This window comes from Ammospiza caudacuta, chromosome Z (genome assembly GCF_027887145.1).
Source record: "Ammospiza caudacuta isolate bAmmCau1 chromosome Z, bAmmCau1.pri, whole genome shotgun sequence".
NCBI lineage: Eukaryota > Metazoa > Chordata > Aves > Passeriformes > Passerellidae > Ammospiza > Ammospiza caudacuta.
Genome location: NC_080632.1, coordinates 2,362,204 through 2,384,115, shown reverse-complemented (window position 1 = coordinate 2,384,115; position 21,912 = coordinate 2,362,204). Strand labels below are relative to the sequence as shown.

General features: G+C 42.9%; 1 protein-coding gene across 2 annotated transcripts in view; it reads left to right on the top strand.

Annotated features, from left to right (window-relative positions):
- The window catches only part of EDIL3 (EGF like repeats and discoidin domains 3), a 237,905-nt gene that overhangs the window by 168,252 nt on the left and 47,741 nt on the right, over positions 1-21,912 (top strand). For both annotated transcript variants that reach the window (XM_058824531.1, XM_058824530.1), the window contains 3 exons: positions 10,856-11,011; positions 12,092-12,236; positions 18,218-18,402. In XM_058824531.1, the coding sequence (XP_058680514.1) occupies positions 10,856-11,011; positions 12,092-12,236; positions 18,218-18,402 (486 nt within the window). The remainder of the gene's footprint in view (positions 1-10,855; positions 11,012-12,091; positions 12,237-18,217; positions 18,403-21,912) is intronic.

Genomic DNA, 21,912 nt, shown 5'->3' with positions numbered 1-21,912 from the left:
ACAAAACAGCCAGTTCAGAGTCAGCATCCCCAGGGCAACTGAGGCTTGATGCTGTTATGAACACCATCCATAATGTGCCCTGTCAGCCCCCATGCCTGAATTCCTTAATTACTCCACCTAATGTGGCTGAAGGACTAAAGGAACAGGTCCTTTAAACACATTTATCCCCTGCATCTGCAACACTCTGCATTCCAACTAGATTTTTCCTTTCCCATTTCCCACTATGATATGAAAAGCAATCAAGTCTTAAAAAGTGGTGACACCAAAAGGACAAAGGCCTGTCCACACTGTTTATTGCATTAGGAAGAGGCAAATAAAAGGTGTGCCAGCACCTGTGTGGTGGTCCATAATGGAAAGATGTGTGGGTATCCTAATCACCTTGTGGGGATGACAGCATCCAAATCTGTGAGATGATGTCATGCTGATGTGTGATAGCCAAATGAATAATTTTTACCTTCTAAACATTCACTTAAAAACTGGCAAAGCCAATGATCCTCACTCACAGTTACTGTCCTGCTAGATTTGACTTCTAGGAAAGGGTTGTTTCAAGTTATTTCAGTAAAGTTAAGGTTCAGGGAGCAAAGTTTAAGTAAGACTACATGTCAGGATATTGGGATTTTTTTTGTGTGGTAAGCAGGCCTATGTACACAATCCCAAGATGGGCCAGCTTGGAAGGGCCCACAGTGGCTCAGCTGGTGCCACCTCCCTGCTCCAGCAGGGCCACCCCAGAGCCCAGGGCTTTGTGCCCAGGGAATTCTGGAATGTTCCCAGGTTGGAGCCCCCAGAGCCCCTCCGGGCTCTGCCCAGGGCTGGCTCTGCCTCCTGCGGGGGGAAGTGCTGGGATCAGCCCCGCCCGGGGCTCTGGGGCCGCGGCTGGGCCTGGGACAGACAGGGATGGACAGGCACAGACAGGGACAGACAGGCAGGCACAGACAGGGACAAACAGACTGGGACAGATAGGGACAGACACAGGGACAGGCACAGACAGACAGGGACAGACTGGGCTGAGCTCAGTCTATGCTGGGGGCTCCGGGGCCATGGCTGGGCCTGGGCCTGCTCTGACCTCTGCACACAGCGACGGACAGACAGGGACACAGGGACACACAGGGACACACAGACACACAGGGATGGACAGGACAGACAGGGATGTGGGAGCATAAAATGTTAAGAAAATAAAGATAGTGCAGAAGGTAGTCTCACACCTGAGGAGTTGCAGCTGTACTAACCCCCAAAGATTAGGAACAGGCCTGCCCTTAACAGGCACAGCCGTGTCCAATAAGAAGAAGAGTGCTACAAAAGAGTGGGTTGGCTGCGTGAGGAGAGAGTTGCAGTTTGTTGGTTGTGCTGTGAAGAAGGAGGAGATATCCATGAGAAATCATTGACAAGGTCTGGGACTTTTGCAATAAAATGAAACACAGGGACAGATGGAACTTTTGCAATAAAATGAAACACAGGGACAGGGAGATGCAGAGACAGACAGAAACACCCCGGGACACCCCGGCACAGGCAGGGCTGAGGCCCCTCTCGCTGGGGCTCCTCTCCAGGCTGAGCAGCCCCAGCTCCCTCAGCCTTCCCTGGGTCACCTCTGTCCCCCTCCCTCCTCTGGGGCTGCTCCAGGAGCTCCCTGTCCTCCTGTCCTGAGGAGCAGATGGACACTGTACTGCAGATGTGCCCTCACAGGGCTGGACACTCCACTCACAGAGCTGGGCAAAGGGGCGGGATCCCCTCCCTGATCTGCTGGTAATGCTGTTCCCAATGTCCCCCCAAATCCCATGGACCTTCCTTGCCCGTAGGACGCTCTGCTGGTCAGGGAAAGCTCATTGCCCACCAGAACTCCCAGGTCTTTCCTGACAGAGCCACCCCAGCATGTCCCCTCCAGCCTGTGCTGCTGCTGCCTGGAGCTGCTCCTGCCCAGGTGCAGGACCTGCATTTCCCCTATTAAGCTACAGACATTTCTTCCCTGCCTAATTCGACAACCTGTCAGGGTTCCTTTGGAGGGCTTCACAATTTCAAAACATATGAAGCCCTCAGGGGTTTTGGCCTCTCGTCCCAGCTATTGTGGTTAGTGACCTGCTGAGGACGCCTCATCCAACCATTGAGGAACAAGTTAAACAATTATTTGCACCAGTATTGAACTTTGGGGGATACCAGCAGTGGCACATCTCTAAGCAGACCCCATGACGCTGATTACAGCCCTCTGGACCTGCTGCTCACCCATTTCTCAACCCAAGTTTATCTCACCTCATCTTCCATGGCTGTTGGAAGCACAGAAAGTCACCAGCAGCAATGAGAACTGCCACAGACAACCAGGGCTGAAGTCAACTCACCCTCCTTGATCTCCCCTGGAAAAGGTGGCCTGTGTTTGTCATCTCAAAGACATTCCAATTTATGCCACATACTAATTCTGTGAACTGAAAAGGGGAGCATATTTTACTCTTGCACTCTTAGAACGTTCTTCAATGACTGGTTAAGATAAAAAAACATGGTTCAAGCCTTGACTGGCACAATGAGACTTTTCAAAGTTTGTCTATCATAAAACCAAGCAATGTGTAATTTTTTTTTTAACCTAATCTTTTGCCTGCAAAGTTTTGTAGAAGGAAAAATATTCTGAGGAAAAACATGCCTAAGAATAGAGAAAATCTCACCAAAGGGTAACTTTTAACATTTCTATATGAACTATTTTTTTTACTTTTGAGTCCTAATTTCAATTAATAATAAAAATATTTCAATTAATAATAAAAATATTTCAATTCATAAAAATATTCCATTATAATACAAATATTCAATTATAATAAAAATATTTCAATTAATAATTAAGGGGATAAAGATACATATTTTAATAAGATTGTGCACCATTTGATAGCACTGTTATCACTAGATAAGTTTATTCCAGGAATGTGCAATGGGATCTCACAGGTTCAGGGAAGTGTGATCTCCTGAGAGTTCTCAGATTTCAGATGGTTAACACTCCTTTAATCAGTACATTGGGTGTCTTTCCAAACCTTGAAACTCTATAATTCCATGACTTCTTGGTCTGGGAACATGCATAGAACCTAGACAAAGCCCACAGAGTGGGAATTTTTCCCAGTTCTCCTTTTGGCGGCTCAAGAGAAGATCATAATTTTCTTCAGAGTTTTTACCAGAGTGCATCTGCCAAAGTGCCATAAAAACAGACGGAAAGTGTGAGAGAGAAAATACCTCCCAATATCTGAAGTTATTTCACAACCATAAATTTCCCTGAGTGTTTTTTTTCACAGTGATTTTAATATTGCACCTTTTTAAATTCCCTTCTTTTCCCTAGGGAAGACAGTTTTCATGTAGGATGGAAAGAAAAGTGTGTGGTTTTGACCTGAGTCTGACACCACATCTTCCAGATCTACGAGCTGTTGATCAAAGCTCTTTTACAAGGGGAAGTACATGGAGATATTTTCACTGGCATTTTTATTTACATATTCTTAGGCTGATTCTTCAGGATGTCTTCTAGACATTGTGGGGAAGTTCTTTGTGAGAGCCATTAACATTCCAAAGGCAGGAAGAGTTTTCACAAGTTCAAAGCACGTGAAGAAATTCATAATAGCATAAATGACCTTGGTGTTTCTTAGGTAACATTCAGTTTCAGGTAGTTAATACTCATGTGATCAATACATTGCAAATAAAATTATATTTTTCAGGGCTACCAACCTCTGAACAATGTGAGATTGATTATTGGCCCCTTCTTGAGATGGCAGTCTAAACATGCCAGTGTTTGAATAATTCATATAACCCTGTTAATGGCATTCATAACAACTACCTTTGGGACTAAAATAATGACTTAATAATAAGAAAGAACAGACTAAGCAAGTTTTTTAGTCTGTCTAATTATGTAAACTCTCTGAGGCATAAATTCAAAGTTCTCAACAAAAGCCAAATGAAGTAGGTGCTTTTTGATAATTCTCATAACATATGTTCCCCCACATTAGTATTACGTGGGCCAAACAATCCTTGTATTTATGCTTTCCACACAAGTAGGGTCTAACCTATATTCTGATTTCTTCACAGAGAGGCAAATTAATTTATTGGTCCAATTTGCATCTCTGATTCTGCGTGTCTAATTTAAAGCAGGTACATGAATAAGTCTCACTGAGGATGGAGTTTGTTTTTAGAGGGTTGGCTGAGGCTGAGATGCAGGTGGGTAGAGGGAAGTCCTGAGAGGTGTTTGGTCTTACCCTGAGGTGTGATAAACTGGAAACAGCAGGAGGGTGAGTTTTCAGAGGATGTAATAGCAAAGTTATGAGGGTGCTTTGCTGGACCTGCATCCACATAAGTGAAACAAAATGGGCTGGGATCAGAAACAGCCTGAGTGTTTAACTGGTCTGTCCTCAAGGTGCAATCCCACAACCATGCTGGGAATTATAATTTTCAAAGCAACATGTAACAAACATTTGTTCTCCTAGCCTATAGCATGACAGCAATTTATGCAATCACATGAATAATTTACAATAAAACATGTTTTTTCTCCGTGGGGCAGACCTCCTTCCAGCATGCCAGTGAGGGTGCTGCTGTGGATAAATCACTGCATATCCTCGCTGTGTGCTGCTTAAAACACACATCACTGCCACTGTGCTGACTGCATTAATGCCCTGAACTAAATCCAGGGGAGCTCTGCTGACAGTGCTGATTAGGAGAGTATCAAAAAGCCACAGACAGGCAAGACAGATGAGCACCTCGTGTGCAGGTGCCAGCGAGGCTTTGCAAGGCGAAGTTAATAGTGACTGACCTGCTGTGCCCTTCCTGCTCCTCATCACCAGCCCAGCTCTGCAGCTGCTCTGGCACCAGGGTGAAACAGCAGTTTGTCCTGTTCAGACTGGAGGAAACAACCTTGGGGAATAAAAAGGAAGTGCTGGAAGGAGCGTTCAGACCCGCTGACTTTCCCAGGATTGAGGGGATTGTGTCAGGTTGTTTGTTTCGTGGGTTTATTAAAAAACATTTCTATGTTTCTCTATGCTAGTATCCCTATTTTTCATCAGAAAATATTTGTCTGCATGCTTTCTATCTAGCTTTGTCAGAATTATGACTTTGGGGGAAAAAAAAAAAGAGAGAAGAGACAAAAAAATTAAATTTCAATCCTTCAAAACCTGATGAGATCAGCAGGGAAGGGTTGCTGTAATAAATCTTTTAATGCCAGTATAACCTTGATCTCTTATTCAACCCTGTTTTTATGTGAGTAATGGTGAGTAGCAGTAAAGATATATTTACTTTGTGCTAGAAAAGATGAAGAATTATTTATGACAACACTATTCCATCTCATAACTGAAACAGGTAAACACCTTTGTTCTCCATAAAATGCACTTCTGTTTATGAATCTAAAACTACATTTAACGTCTCAAAGACCCAAGGTTTCATGTAGGCTTTAATCTGAGCATTTCTAGAAAGCTTGCTCTGGAGGAACACTTCAGATGAGGCTGTTCTGCAGGAAATGTTAGCGGTGGTATTGCTAGCAGTGAGATTACAAATGAGGGGAATGTGGCTATGGATTCTGTCCAGGAGCATCATGTAGGGGTCTTCCTAAAGTCACTCTCTTCTCATCCCTCTTCTCGTCTCCTGACTACAATAATGTAGATGAAACGGGTGCAGTTGGGTGTTTTTTTACCTTCTTGCCCATTTTATAGCTCCTGCAAAGTGAATATGCTAGCATTTGATCATAAATTGTAATAGGAAGATAACACCTTCCAGTGGAGCTGTCCCAGTCCCTGCTGTTCTGTTACACTCACACATTACAATTCTAAATTTAATCTTCTTTTTTTTTCCTACGGTTCTAAGGTCTGTAAACCGTGCTGAGGAGTTACTGATGGCCTTTTTTTTGTGGAGCCCTTTGGACTTTTTTATGAAAAACAAACTCCTGCATTAACTCACAGCTACCATTGCAGCTGCACACACACCATTTTCAGAGGCAATTCAGAAGCAAGTCTGCTTCTGAATTGCCTCTGAAAATGGTGCACTGTACAATCAACAGGAACTCCTGAAATTACCTTGTTCATATTACCACTTTCTCTTAGAGAAAAAGTCCTCCTCGTCTATTTCCTTTGCAATATAGATTTTTTGCCAGGTTCCAGTAAAATCTAGATTGGGTACGTCTTCCTTGGTGTGGACAACAATTTAGCATCCCCAAACAGATTGGAGTGAATCATTGGAGTCCAGAGCATTAGTGAAAATTGTTTAATAGATAATCGCTCTTGCAGGACCAGTGCTGAGAGCAGTGAGCACGGCACCCTGGTCCCTTTTTCCCCTCCTGTGGAGAAAAGGCCATGACTCTGTAACCTGCTGTGACCATCAGAGTGCTCTCTGTAATCATGGAGTTGGGAGGACTTTGGTGGTTGAAACAAATAAGATTAGAAGGAATTTCAGGGATTTCTTACACTAAAGGAGTTGATTTTATTCCCCAGCTCTCAGTCATACACTGCTCTAGAGGGTATCTGCCTCAAGTGATTTTATTTGATTTGTTTTGGCTACATGGATGAATTCAGCATGCAGTTGTGTACCCAGCAGGGGACCTGAGGTGGTGTTTCTTGCCACAGTCCCTGAACTCACATAAATTGAACTGACTCCATGCCTGTTCTCTCCTTGTGCTTTCCTCCACACCAGCACAGTGACTTTGCACCCCATGTGTGGCACAATCCAGTTATTGTAGAGCCAGATTTAAATACATTGGTGTCTAACTACTGGCTTCATTTTACACACAGTTTTACCTGAGCAGCTCCGTGTTCATCACTCATTCCAGTCCCAGAAATCCATCCTTCCTTCCTTCCTTCCTTCCTTCCTTCCTTCCTTCCTTCCTTCCTTCCTTCCTTCCTTCCTTCCTTCCTTCCTTCCTTCCTTCCTTCCTTCCTTCCTTCCTTCCTTCCTTCCTTCCTTCCGCCACTTCCTTCCGCCACTTCCTTCCGCCACTTCCTTCCGCCACTTCCTTCCGCCACTTCCTTCCGCCACTTCCTTCCGCCACTTCCTTCCGCCACTTCCTTCCGCCACTTCCTTCCTTCCGCCACTTCCTTCCTTCCTTCCGCCACTTCCTTCCGCCACTTCCTTCCGCCACTTCCTTCCTTCCGCCACTTCCTTCCGCCACTTCCTTCCTTCCTTCCGCCACTTCCTTCCGCCACTTCCTTCCGCCACTTCCTTCCGCCACTTCCTTCCGCCACTTCCTTCCGCCACTTCCTTCCGCCACTTCCTTCCGCCACTTCCTTCCGCCACTTCCTTCCGCCACTTCCTTCCTTCCTTCCGCCACTTCCTTCCGCCACTTCCTTCCGCCACTTCCTTCCTTCCTTCCTTCCTTCCGCCACTTCCTTCCTTCCTTCCTTCCTTCCTTCCTTCCTTCCTTCCTTCCTTCCTTCCTTCCTTCCTTCCTTCCTTCCTTCCTTCCTTCCTTCCTTCCTTCCGCCACTTCCTTCCGCCACTTCCTTCCGCCACTTCCTTCCGCCACTTCCTTCCGCCACTTCCTTCCGCCACTTCCTTCCGCCACTTCCTTCCTTCCGCCACTTCCTTCCGCCACTTCCTTCTGCCACTTCCTTCCTTCCTTCCGCCACTTCCGCCACTTCCTTCCGCCACTTCCGCCACTTCCGCCACTTCCTTCCTTCCGCCACTTCCTTCCTTCCGCCACTTCCTTCCGCCACTTCCTTCCTTCCTTCCGCCACTTCCTTCCTTCCTTCCGCCACTTCCTTCTTTCCGCCACTTCCTTCCTTCCGCCACTTCCTTCCTTCCTTCCGCCATTTCCGCCACTTCCGCCACTTCCGCCACTTCCTTCCGCCACTTCCGCCACTTCCTTTTCTTTCTTCCTTTTCTTTCTTCCTTTCATTCTTGCATTCCTCCTTTCTTTTCTTTCTTTCTCCCTTTCTCTCTTTCCCTCTGTAAGTAGATTCCTCAGATGTCCATGCCTGCATCTTCTTCTTGCAAGGCCTTTACCATGCCTTATTACTTAAATTACTGAGATAAATCTCTCAAAACACTATTGATCTTCTTTCATCCTTGCTTCTTTCCAGTTCATCTAGGTAATGATAAGGGACCCTTAAGAAGTGAATCCATTACCTTTTTTAAAAGATATATTATTCTTTTGTTCCTATCCTGGTGACTTTCACCTCTTTGTTTTAAAACACCGTTACACATGTAATTAAAATGTATAATTTTATGTCCTGGATCTTAATCCACAAAGCAGAGCTTCCTGAGCTGTTTCTCCCTCACCCTTGACACAGAAAAACAAATTTGAAAAAGCTTTTACTATTAAAGGATGCAGTTCACATTTCTTCAGATCTTCCTACTAAGGTATATTAAATAGGAAAAAGTTTGGACCCTGCTTTGTTACAGCCATTGCTAAAGTTGCAGTATTTTCAATTTTTGCTGAGGTCGAACTTTAAAAATTTAAATCATATTAAAGAACCCAAAGATACAAAGGGAAAATTAATTCCTGATGTTTCCATATTCACTGAAAAGCATGGTGTTAGCCCAGGAGGGATTTCCATATTAACAAGCCATTGGCATTTGAAAGCTTTTTTTTTCCTACTTCATTGGGATTTTTCTGCAAACGTTGACAGGATGTGTAGAGCTTGGAAAACAAGGCAGCCTGGTTTTACTTCTTATGTTGCATCAAGTTCAATACCGCTTAAAAATAAAGCTCAGTTTGTGATTCAAAGGATGGACACTGATCAAGAAATCCTCTAAAAGGAAAGATTCTGCAAATGGGAATAGGACATCCAGTGGTTAGTGCCATGGTTTCATTAGAAATTATCCTTTGAAAGTAAACAGGGAAATAAAATCCCCCATAAATTCTCATCCAAAACCCCAAAGATTATTACCTGGAAATAGGAAAATTGGTAATTAAGCTGAAAAAAATATTATTATTTATCTGCATCACTGGATCAAACAAAATTTGTTTAGTGTTACATTATACCTTCCTTTTCCCGTGCAGTGAAATGTGAAGATGCTACCAGTCAGCAAATAATCAATGTCTGGTTTCTGTTTCCCTGTGCTTTCTAATTTAGTTTTGCTGATGGTATTCACTTCATTATTAGCAATTTTGTAAATACATGGAAAATTGGTTTACTTGCCTGTTAATTAATATTCTGAAATTCCACATAGAAAATGAACTACTCATAAGAGATTTATGTAAATCTTTAACTGGATGCTATTCCATGTTACCTACATTTTTAATGCAGTTATGGGACTAATGGTAGTCTCTGGAGCTGTCCTTTTACAAATATAACATATTTATTTTATTATGTTTTCCCCTCTGAGAGACCAGGAATTGGGGAAAAGAAGTTTTCCAAGGCTGAAAAAAGTAATGAATCTCTTCTAATTAATACCTGTCTGAATTCCTGTTTTGAGTCCATTCTCCCCAGTGGAATTGCACATCTTCCTGAGTTTTCCTGGTATTTGTGTGGAAGATCCTGTAAAAAATCTGGTGGTTTTGTAGGAGGCTTCTGCTCTCTCAATGGGTCTAAACCTTGAGAACACACATTGTTAATCCAAAGGTTGTGGGTGTTTAATAATTTGTTATGGGGAGAACTATGGTAAAATTACACCAAAAGCCAACTATTCCAAAAAAGTAGCTCAGAAATAGCTCAGAGAAATAGATTCATTAAAAAAAAAAAAATCCTAGAAGAAACCACAAAATTCTACGGTTTGGACAAAGACACCAGAGGCTTCCTATTGTGCACACAGAGATCTTAGAACACCAAAGCCTGATCGTCTTACATCCTTCACAGAGGTTAGATTTTATTACCAAGGGGGAGAAAGTCCTCAGGCCACAATGCAAACAATAAACCAATTAAGGTATTTGGACAGCAGATCTGCCTCTGTGTCCTCCCACATCTGTGCTGGGACTGCTGCTCCAAACAGTGGGGACTGCCCTGGCTCAGCTCCAGCCACTGGGGAGCAAAGATAAAACTCATTTTTGAGGAGACAGGTGCTAATGTAGTGTAAAATATTATTTACCCTGTCCCAGTTGTTTGCTCTCCAGTACCTCCACTCATCTCTTTGCACTGCACATCTGCCTGCACCTTCACAAGGCTCTTTGCTGAGCTTCATTTGGTGCAAAAGTCACAGATTTCAGCTGACAGGGAGCGAGTGCCGCTGCCACAGACTGAGTCTGACACTGTTGGGTTTGAGTATCACACCCTGAGTTGTTTCCATGCCACAGGGGAGTAAAGGAGGCAGAATTAAGGCTGCTGGAGTGATGCTGAATTTGTTTGCTCTGGACAAATCTTCATTTTTTACTTCAAGGAGTTTTGTTCAGCTCAGACAAGCACACGAGGAGTGTTCGCATCCACTGATTGATATTTTGGTATTGACTGCTTTAGGATTAGCATTTCAGCCTTGATCACCAGGTATATGAATTTTCAGTGAGAGTCAAGAAAAAGCCTCATTTCTTTGCTGTCAGAACTTCCATGTAGTTTTAGTTTCACATGGAAGTTTTACTTGGTGCTAACTGAGGGCCTTTGGTATTGCAAATTGGCTTCTAACAGAAGAGAAGATATAGCTTTGGGTAAATTATCACACTGTTCCATTTCCCTTTCAGGCAGAAAATAGGTAGGAGTAACCCTCTATGCCAAAATTAAGCAATATCCCCGTCGTATTCTGTATATCCATAATATATGTGCACACATACAGGAAATAAGCATAGTCCAAGCTTTTGGTTCAACTTTTTCGTTCATTTGCTTTATACATTTGCACGTGAAATTCATGAAAGATCAAAAGAATTAATGCAAGTATAAAAACAGTCATTTAAATGCTACAGCTATGGTTTTTTTCTCTCATTTAGGGAAAAAAAAAAAAAAGGTGAGTTAAAGGAATCAAGGGTTGTTTCCGTCAGATTAACAGTGTACTGTTATTTCAGATAAACCTGCAGAAGAAGATGCGAGTCACTGGAGTTATAACCCAAGGTGCCAAGAGGATTGGAAGTCCAGAATACGTGAAATCTTACAAAATTGCCTACAGTAATGATGGGAAGTCATGGACAATGTACAAAGTAAAAGGCACGAAGGAAGACATGGTAAGATAAAGTCATCTGTTACTGAAAACATCTCATGGTTTAGCAGCCTTCAGAAGTATGAGATGTCTTGGGTATTTAGCCTAATTGCCTGGCAGTATGATATAGGTTTCACTGTTATTATTTTTCTGTGTGAGAAAAAGAAATCAACAAATTTGCATCTCTCTGTGCTAAGAATTTCTTATACTTTAATTGATGGTTGCATAAATACTATTTCCCCAAGCTAGAATAATCCTGTTTATTACACTTAACTGATTTTCATATTAATTAGTTTACCAGTAATTACTTATTGCTCTGTTTTCAGTTTCGTTTTATTGCATTGGCAGATTAGCTTTAACCCTTGGAAACACAGAGCCCATTCATCAATGCTAATCTCTGTGCTGCACAAACAGTATCATCCAGCGGGGTGTGTGTGTTTACAGTTTATAGTTACCACTTATTTTTGGTGGAGCTGTGCACACAGAGCAGGAAAAAAACCTTTTACTGTGTAAGTTTGCATAGAAGGCAAAATGCGCTGCATTAGATGTAGTTTCTCTGTCAGAAAATTAAGATTTTCTGTGAAGAGGAGCATAATGAAGGGCAGAAACACAGCACAGGGATGTCTGGTTAGAGGGAGGGGTGAATAGAAAAGTGCTGGTGGGTTTAACTCATCCCCTCTGTGATCAGTGGGAGGGTTACAGTGCACTTCAGTGGGAGCTGGATCAAGTTCTTGAACCAGGTGGGGGAAAAATAAACATCAATCAGAGCAAATAATTGCAGGCTTAATTGAACTGCAACTATTTCATACATTAATCAAGAAAAGAAGGCATAATTTAGTTGCATGAGGAGCTTCAATTTCTGAGAGGGACAGGACAGAGACCTTGGTTTGGCCCACGTGGCAAACCCATCACAAAATGGCACAGCAGGACATTGTGGTGGGAAAACTTGTGTCATGCACTGGCAGCGCTAAACCAGCTGCAGTTTGGGGAAAACCTCTCACAGACAGAACAATTCGGGTGCTTTTGAGACACAGGAACCCGCTGGGACTCCAGGGATCCTCCTGACACGTGTTATTTTGCTGCTGCAAACGTTGTTTCCCCGCAGGTGTTCCGTGGGAACGTGGACAACAACACCCCGTACGCCAACTCCTTCACGCCGCCCATCAAGGCGCAGTACGTCCGGCTGTACCCCCAGGTGTGCAGGAGGCACTGCACCCTCAGGATGGAGCTGCTTGGCTGCGAGCTCACAGGTGGGATCCTCACAGCCCCCAGCCCTCTGTCCCCTCCAGCTGCTCCCAACAACTCGTGCTTTGTCCCCCCTGCGAGGTGCACCTGGCCAGCCTGAGTTTGTCCAGTTGCTTTCATCCTCTTTATCTAATTTAAAAAAAAAAATCACAGAATCACCAGGTTGGAAGAGACCTTCAAGATCATGGAGTCCAACCCAGCCCCAACCTCTCAACTGAACCCTGGCACCCAGTGCCACATCCAGGCTTAAACACACCCAGGGATGGGGACTCCACCACCTCCCCGGGCAGCCATTCCAGAACTTTATCAGTCTTTCTGTAAAACACTTTTCCTTGATATCCAGCCTATATTTCCCTTGGTGCAGCCTGAGACTCTGCCCTGTGGTTCTGTCAGTGCTGCCTGGAGAAAGAGCCCAGCCCCACCTGAGCACAACCACATTTCAGGGAGTTGTAGATAGTGATGAGGGCACCCCTGACTCTCCTTTTCTACAGGCTGAGCGCCCCCACCTCCCTCAGTTTGTGTTCCCAGCCCCTCTCCAGCCTCATTCCCTCCTCTGGATGTGCTCCAATGTCCCAAAGTCCTTCCTAAATTTGGGAGCCCAGAACTGGACACTCAAGGTGTGCCCTCAGCAGTGCAACACTTGGCTCAGCTGAGTGATGATGGCCACTTGCAGTGGCACAGGAATGTGTCCCGATAAGGCTGTGTGCTGTTAACCCATTAACACTTCATATTTTTTTCCTGTGTGGGTTTAATGTCCAGTTGATCACAGGAATCACAGAACCAATGAGGCTGGAGAAGAGCTCTGAGGTCATCAGGTCCAGCCTGTGAGTGATCCCCACCTTGCAACACAGCCCAGAGCACTGAGTGCCACATCCAGTCCTTGGATACCTCTAGAGATGGTCATTTAGCAGTTTAAACATGTATTGATGGCTAAGTGGACTCAAAATGTACCACCCTGAGAAGACTACAAGGCAGGAAGCCTCACCCAAGGCCTGAAAATTGTTCCTGAGCCCCAGAGCTGCTGGGGACCCTTGGTAGCCACAATTGTCATACCTGATTTGGGAAATTCCTCCCGTGGCTGTGAGGTGACACCACCCCTGTGCTCTGTGACATCCTCAGAGGGATAAGCCTGCTTCTTGTGGTGTCAAGGACCAGTCCAATAAGACACAACTTGGTTGGGCTGCTTTAATCAAGATTTCAGTTTGGATTTGTTTTCTGGGTTTAGCAGAAGCAGGGATAGCATCTTGTAGCAAAAAGTAAATGAAAAAGTGGACCCAATATAAACCTTCCCTCAGATTCTTATTAAAGCTCTGAAATGTAAAGTCTGACCTCTAGCCACCTTCTGCAAGAACTGTGTTCCCTTACAAATTCAAAAAAGCATGTAATGTTTTATCCTATTCCAAGAGATAAACCTTTTTACTGGTGGGAGCACCCCACTGATTCATTTAGAAGTGATTTTTACGTGGCTGCCTCTTTACTCTACTAGCAATAGTCATCCAGTTCATGGGTGATACATCAAAACAGCTGGAGTTAAACAATTCTCAGTCAAAACCAGATTCAGAAATGAAAAGTTAATGCATTAATCTTGGTGTAGCCCTTTTCCAATATAGATAGGTTTAAGAGTAAATAGAAAATCCTGTCTAGCTGCTTTGTTCTATTAGATTTTTTTAAATGTCTTCCACTTCTGGAACCACAATTTAGAGTAAGTCCTTGCCAGAATGACTAGGAATTGTTTTGCTCAAAGAACTGTAAAAGCTAGTGAAGTGAATTAATTTCAGTGGTCTCCTAACAATGTCAAGGTCATCATCTCTTAAAACTGTGGACAGCTGAGGCTAGCAGAGCAATTTCAACCTTACTGAGGGAAAGGTGTAATTACACAGACTAATTCTCTCTTAATTGCAGGTGGTCTGCCTTGGGTGGAAAGGCAATTTGAGGGGTCTGCCTTCTCTAACATGGCCTGGTGAGAGAGAAGAGAGTGAGTGGTAAACAGAGGGAGACTTGTAGCATTGGATCATCATAAAAGCTAACTCCTTAGGACAAACTTCAGCAAAATGTTCAATGCAATCTGCTTTAGTGTCATAAATAGCTGTACTTACCAGGACCCACAGTCAGGATCAATGGTAGTGGAGCCAACCATCAATAAATTAGGCATTAATTTTCATGGCCCTGTGTTCCTGCCTTGCTTGTGTTTTGCACATCTCTGTGTCCTGCCCTCCCTTCCCTCCACAGAGTATTGATGTGAGGGGAGAAGCAGATCACATCTACTGCTTATTAGAATGCCTCTATTCATTAGGCTGTTATTAATAGCAGCATCAAGCTGTTGTTTTTAACAGCAGATCCAGTGCTCACACAACAATGTCGCTCACTCATGGAACTCACTCTTGCACTCCAGCATCTGCCTCCGTGCAGGCAGCCCCTGCTCACAGTCATGTTTGTTGGTTCCTGTGCACAATTCAGCCAGCTCTTGGTGTTTGAGGTAAATAAATGTTATTTATTTACCCCAAAATATGTTTGGGGTTTCTCAGTTCCTGCAGAGGGATGTTGGTCCCTAGAACCTGCACATCCCCATGGAACTCACTCAGAGAAAGCTCCTGAGTGTGTAATTTTCATCTCCTTCAGGTATGCTGTTCCCTGGTAGCTATTTCTTTATCCTAATGATGCCTTGTGAAGACTGAGCTAGAACAGGGGCTGGACAGAACTAAAGAAATAGCAGAGATTTATTCAAAGGATCTCCTCCATGGATGCACCTTGGGCAGCACCAGAGCCCAGCCAGGGCTGCACCCAGGATGAACCAAAATGGCCCCAAAATGCACGAGCGGGCACGGGCTCTGTCCCTGGGATCAGTTCTGCTCCATTTGCACCTTGCAGTTCATTGTCCCATTCCAGCTTTAGCCCTGCAGTCCCACTCTGCTTGTTTTTCCCTCTCCAGCCCACGGTGTTTGTGCTCCTGGGCTGAGATTTGGGTCATTTGTTCCCCAGCTGGAGCAGGAATTGTTTTGTCTCCCTGCTCTGTGCACAGAGCTCACCATCCTATAATGTCAACCCAGACCCTCACACTAAAGCAGCACAGAATGTGAAAAATATGAAAGTTAAAACCTGAGGCATCACTAACAGTCCCTCTAGGCACTATTCACACAAAGCTGACGCACAGGGGGACTTTATCAAACCTACAGTTAAAGATAGGTTCCCCTTTCCTCATTTGTCCTCAGAACTGTGTAATCTGGAAAGGAATTCTATATTTGTTATTTATAAGCCAGGTTGGATGGAGCTTTAAAGCATTAAGGTTTAATGAAAAGTGTCCCTGCCCATGGCAAAGGAGTTGGAATTAGATTTGCAGCTAGATGATCTTAAGGTCCCTATGAACCCAAACCATTCTACGATTCAAGAATATGATGAAAAATTTTAAATATCTTAATTTTTAGAAACAAAAAAATATCATAGTATAAATCGAAACAAAATTACCTTTGCCCTCAAATAATTGACATACATTGCTTTTGCCAACACTGCACAAATCTTTGTCCAGGACAAGATTCATGCAGACTGTTGCGTGCAGATCCATTTGTGAGTTTTCCTTTGCTACATTGGATATTGAATATTTCCTTTGAGGGTTTGAGCTTTTTCAAAGGAAGAAGTAGATGAGGGTTATAGTATGGATGCAGACTGAAGAGTAAAAGATTCTTCCCTCTGAAGAGTCAACAGAGGAAAGCCTGTGTGTTTATTCTTCCAATTTTGAGGTGCTAATCCCCACTCTTTCTCATTATTTCTGTTCTCCATCAAGCTAGACCAAATAGGACGTGCAAACTTATACCTGGTTATATTTAAACATACAGAGGTATCAGGTATAATTTATCACAGATGGAGGCATCCAAAGCATCTCAAACATTGCAGCCTGAGATGCTCCACTGGGTGTAGCCGAGTGTCTGCATCAGCTATCTCCGACTTCAACAGATTTCAAAAAAGAAAAATGGGAATTGAATCCTCTCACAGGGACACTGAAAAGCAAATTTAAAGGCACAGTGAAGTGGAGATGTTTCAGGGAGGCATAAGCATTGTCTTAAACACACACCTGTGAGGGATGACACAAAGCTGTGTGCTGGTTTGATGACCCTGCAGGGTTATGTCTCTGTCATCCAAACAGCCACCATCTCCTGCGGCAGGGGCTGGGAAGCTGCTGCTCTCTGTGACACGGCACCAAGACATCCTGACACCTGTGTGCACCACGTTTGCCTCTTCAGATTCTCACTGTTCTTCTCACTTTCTCCCGCTGCCTTTAACAACTGCCCTCCCACCCCCTTTGGGGCCACGGAGAAGGCAGGCGAGTGTAAAATCCCATTAATTCATGCACGCGTGCACAGGCACACAGGCGCGCACAGCTGTTGCTTCATAAATGAATAATAATACCCAGGAAAGATAGAACTGGTTTTTGATGGATTGGGCCAGCACTGAGTCACAGCTTTGACAGCCCATACTTTTGTGACAGGAGCCTCCTTGCATTCCTTGGATGAAACATTCTTGCTGACAGTCCTTGTGATCCTGGAGTGATACTTCAGAATTTAATAATAAACAAAGTCCCTCTCCAAAGCAGCAGATTAGTCTCTCTTATTTCTATTATGAATCGCTTCCTCCCACTCCCAGGAAAATTGTTTTGTTGTGTTTTTGAATGAGTCCATTCCACAGACAAAGCTGTGCCATTTCTATTTGTGCACTGAGAATCAGTTATGTAAGATTGGGGATTTTTTTTCAGAAGTTAACTCTATTTTCTTTTGGCTTTCCATTTGTTTGTTTGGGTTTTGTTTTTTGGGGGTTTTTTTTTGTTTTTTTTTGTTTTGTTTTTTTAATTTAACATGAAGTACGTCAATATTCAAATTTTAAATACAGGAGATGCTGCATTAAAGATCATGTTGTTAAAAATATAACTGCCCATATGCAGGTTTGTGACTGCTGAGTCAGGAAGGAAATGAGAAAACAGCTTATTTTTTTATGTTGCCATCTCCATCTTTTCCATCTTTCACTTTACCCCAATGATCAAGTGTCACTCCACCCCTGCAGCCATACATCCACCTTTCCTGTCTTCTTAGCAGCCTTCTCTCTCTCAGCCTTTCTTTTTCTGATTTGTTTGTTAAATCCTAGAACCATACAGTTCATCTGCCTTCTCTGGTTTCCAATCCTGTTCTTTCAGTGCTGCCTCATCTTGTTTCCTCCCTCTTCTGCATCCAAATGTACCTTCCACATTCCCAGCACACAGCAGCAAGGCAGAGGAGCACAGAGCCACTTATCAATTTTTATTTTTATCTTTTTTTTTCATGCAGAACAGAGAAGGGAGAAGCCTAAGATCTATCTTTTCTACGGCAAAATAACTCAATGGTGTAGGATGTCCACAAACAAATAAGCCATTAACTATCGATTTCTCCTAAGTGATATCCTCCTACTATCCTCCCTCCAGAATTGTTTTTCTGTGGGCTCTCCCTTCTTCAGTGGGATTTTGGGCTTTCTGGATTTTTACCTAGATGTCAAATAATTCAGAAGTGTAAAAGAACTCAGTGCTAACATTTTACTGCAGCAGTGGTTTTAAAGAAAAAAATAATGTTTGTTCAGTAAGCAAACACATGGTGGATGTGAGGTGGCATAAAAGCATAAGGAAAATCAAACAGAAGAGGGGAAACAATATTTTCCTGCGGGAGAGGAAAATAAAAATAAGATAAGCACAGACAAAAGTCATCTTTTCATTTTGTTTCGCTTCATAAATTTATGCCAGGATAAAATATGTTGAATTATCTATCTTGATTTTGACTCACCCAAGCAATTGTTGAAACAAAGTGCCTGGAATTGACTATTTTTCATTTATTTGTTTTCGAGTGTCTTCAACAATAGCCTTGATTACATCTTTTTCTTCAAGTCTTGCAGGTTTTCTCTGCCATAACAAAAAAACCTAAACCCCTGACAGAGATAAGCAGGTAGCACCACTGATCTTGCCCTGCTGTTCCAGGTTGCTCTGAGCCCCTGGGGATGAAATCAGGACACATCCAGGATTTCCAGATCACTGCCTCCAGCGTTTTCCGTACCCTCAACATGGACATGTTCGCCTGGGAGCCCAGGAAAGCCCGGCTGGACAAGCAAGGCAAGGTCAATGCCTGGACCTCTGGCCACAATGACCAGTCACAGTGGCTGCAGGTAAATTTTCACGTGGATTTTCCCACTTGTTTGTCTTCTTTGTGTTTCAGGCATGGGGACAGTCCTCTGGTTCAATTTTATATTCAAATTCTTCTTTTTCTGGCTGTAACCCTCCCAGCTCTGCCACGAGCTCTGAAAGCCCAACATATCTTCATGTTTTTGTTGTCACAGCTGCAGGAAAATATACTAGGGGATGCTTCTACAAGCCCCAGTTTTCCTTTGTTAATGAACAAAAATGGTGGTTGCAGATCTGATTCACTGAATTCCCCTCATTTGTTGAGAGAGATGAGTTTATTTTCCTCCCCTCTGCCTTTCCAAGACTCCCTGGAAAAGCATATTTACTTTCAACTCTGTGCACCTTAGCGAATCCCGTGTGTAGAAATTATCTTTGTCTAATTGAGGCTGCCCAAAATTACCTTCTGGAGCCAGCAACACTGATTCAGCCCCTGAATCCATTATCAGCCTGTGCACAGGGGTTGTTTTCAGCCCAGGAGTGATTCATACAACTCACTAATGTGAGGGATTTCAATAAATCACCAGTGTGGGACCTTGTTTGACCAGCCACTGACACATTTACATTTTTTGAACTGTTGAAAATAGCAGTGTTTTCAGTCAGCTGCCACTTTGCAGTGCAGCTCTCAGTGGGAAGCCTCAATAGCACCAGACATGGCTACTAACCCCCTGCAATCTCTCCACATATAAATTATGACATATTAGCCTTTTTTGCCTACAGCTGCTAAGCAAGTTAGGAATATGATTACTGGTTTTTTCTCCCAAGTTTATACACTTTCCATAAAAGGAAGGAGAAATTGCCCTATCTATTTAACTTTGGAATAGCTGAAGACCCTAGAATCTGCTGAAATTCTTTTAGAGCAGCATGTTGGAAGAGCAGTTAGTAACTTCTGGAGAGGATGAACATTTTACTGCTGTTCTTTATGGTGGAGAAGCAGATGAAAATGTTTTTCCACAGGAAAGAGAGGTGGTTGCATCATATTTTAGCCCATCAGTCAAACCAAGGGTGTGCAGAGGCTCCACAGAAATTTCCTGTTGCCTGTTCTTGCTCCTGTGGTTGACAGTGTATTTTTAATTAACTACAGATGGCCCTACAAAGGGTTGCATAGTTAATGCTTATATTTTCAAACTTTTCAGGCTGTTGTAGTATTTCCATATTTGAATTTACCTGAACCTGCAAATTTAATCTTATCACTTGCACTATCTCTTCAAGTCTTTGAACTATAAGGAATAATTTCTATTGTCCAGTCAAAAAGAAAGTTGTGAAGAAATATTCATCTTTTAGTTAGCTCTTCATATGGGTATGTATTGAGTTCAACGATTCCATGGGAATATTAACAATCTACCTTTTCCTGAAAATCATTATACATAATGATATTTCCTCAAAAAAGGATCCTAACATTTCATGTTTGAGAAAAAAAGTAAAAAAAAAAAAAAAGAAAATAAAAAAATCCAGCAAAACTAAACCCCAAAAGGCATTAAATCCACTTGTTTCTTCAGCGCTTAAGGTGGTCATTACCTTCTGCTACAGTCTGGTTATTCTGAATTCAGGCCATGACTTGAGACAGTCTCAAATGCTTCCAGTGTAGGTAATGATTCTGTAACAGAGACATGTCTTTCATTTGAATTCATCAGTTCGTTCTTGTTCTCCCTGCTGGTAGCTCTCTGTGGGTATTTTTGGTGGTTTTTCTTTTCCTTAAAACGCAGAGTATTATATTGAAGCCTTACAACACATTGACTGAAAGGTTTATCATCCTGCTGCTGCTTCCACGGAGTTTAGTCAAAACACATTTGTAAGGAAAAGAGCGTGAAAGAAATTGTGCCTGCATGCCCTACTCCCTCAGCCATTCCACAAAGAACTAAGCCCAAAAAAGGTGATTCCATGGTACCCTGAAATGGGCTTAAAGCCAGACATTTAGCCCAGACTTCTGGATTTTGCTGAAGTAGCTGGCTTACCAATATCATATTTACCATGTCAACTTTCCATGCCTTTTGAATGTTCTCCACGGGCCTTTCTTGCTTTATATTTTGCACCTTTTTTTTCATGTTTTGCACTTTTATACTTTATATTTGGCACTTTTTGCTTTATATTTTGCACTGATTTTCACGAGAAAGCCTGAAAACCTGGGGGCAAAGCCTGCTGTTTGCCTTTTAGGATCATTGTTGGGGTGTGTGGATGGCTTGAACAGATCTGATCTGACTAAATGTCATTGTTGGGGTGTCCTTGCCTAAACGCCATGGCTACCAACAGTTTAAAAGCTGGTGTGCTGACATCCATCTCAGAGCACCTGCTGTGATAATGTTTGCTGAGAGGTGATGTTTGAATCATGCATCAAATGCTACTTGCACTTTCGGATGAACTCTGGTGATAAATTCTCCCCTCTCGGGAGCTGGAACTGTTTTACTCAGTTTTCTCTCAGAAAAGATAACTCAGAATCTCCTATGTATTCTAAAGTGCAGCCATCAACAATTAAGCTCTTTGGTTTAAAGTGTTTTGGATTGCTGCATCCATAATTTAGGAATATGAAGTATTTTGTGTCTCCAGGCACAGAATGTGCATTTTTGGGGACAAAATACTCACCTTAATCATGCTGCAGTTGTTGAAAATCTGCTGTGACTTAGACTCTACAAGCTACAGGTTGCACAAATAACATTTATTTACACAAAACACCACCATTAGCAATGAAAAAAAATGCATTTTCTTGACATGAAGGGAAAGTTAAATAGACTACATGACTAAAATTGTACTTTTCTAGCTGTGTCATAAACTTGGGGCTGAATTCCCCACGTTACTTCAAAGATACCCTTGTCATTCCCTTGAAGAGGCTGCTGCTAGTTTTTGGAGTGCTCAGGCTCCTTCTGGACACAATCCAGGATTACTCTTCCATTTGGTGACCCCACTTACCATTTCTTCACTTATTTGGCTTCAAAAGATATGATGGAGAACTCCCTGCCTGATCCCCAAAATGAAGCACTGAGGCTGTAAAAATTATTTTAAAAAGTGCAACTAATGTTTCAGATGCTTAGAGAATGCTTTTGTAAGTAGATTTTTGCCACTCCATATCTCATTTTCCTAGCTCATTTTCCAGCATAACTCAAAATAATTAACATTTTTCTCAAAACCCATGCCCGCTCTACTACTAATTTCCTGCTGTTATAAATTGTGAAATCAGGGGAGCAGCTAAAACTCCCTTTTCTTTATTTACTGTTAGCTAAATTCTGGCGTGTCACTTCATTTGGTGTCTCCAAACACCTGGAACTTTCTCCTCCCACTCAACCATCCCTTCTGAATAAATTGTTTTGTGTCTTGTCCTAGTCCTGACTTTGCAGCCATACCAGGGTATTGTCAGTATTTTATCTTAAAACTGATGACGTGTTGGGTTTTTTTGGAGGCAACAGCAATGTCAAATTACAATATTTCTCCTGCTGATTGTGGAACCAGCTAAGCACTATTAGAGAAAAAGCAGTTGGTGATAAACAGATTGCTGGAAGATTGGC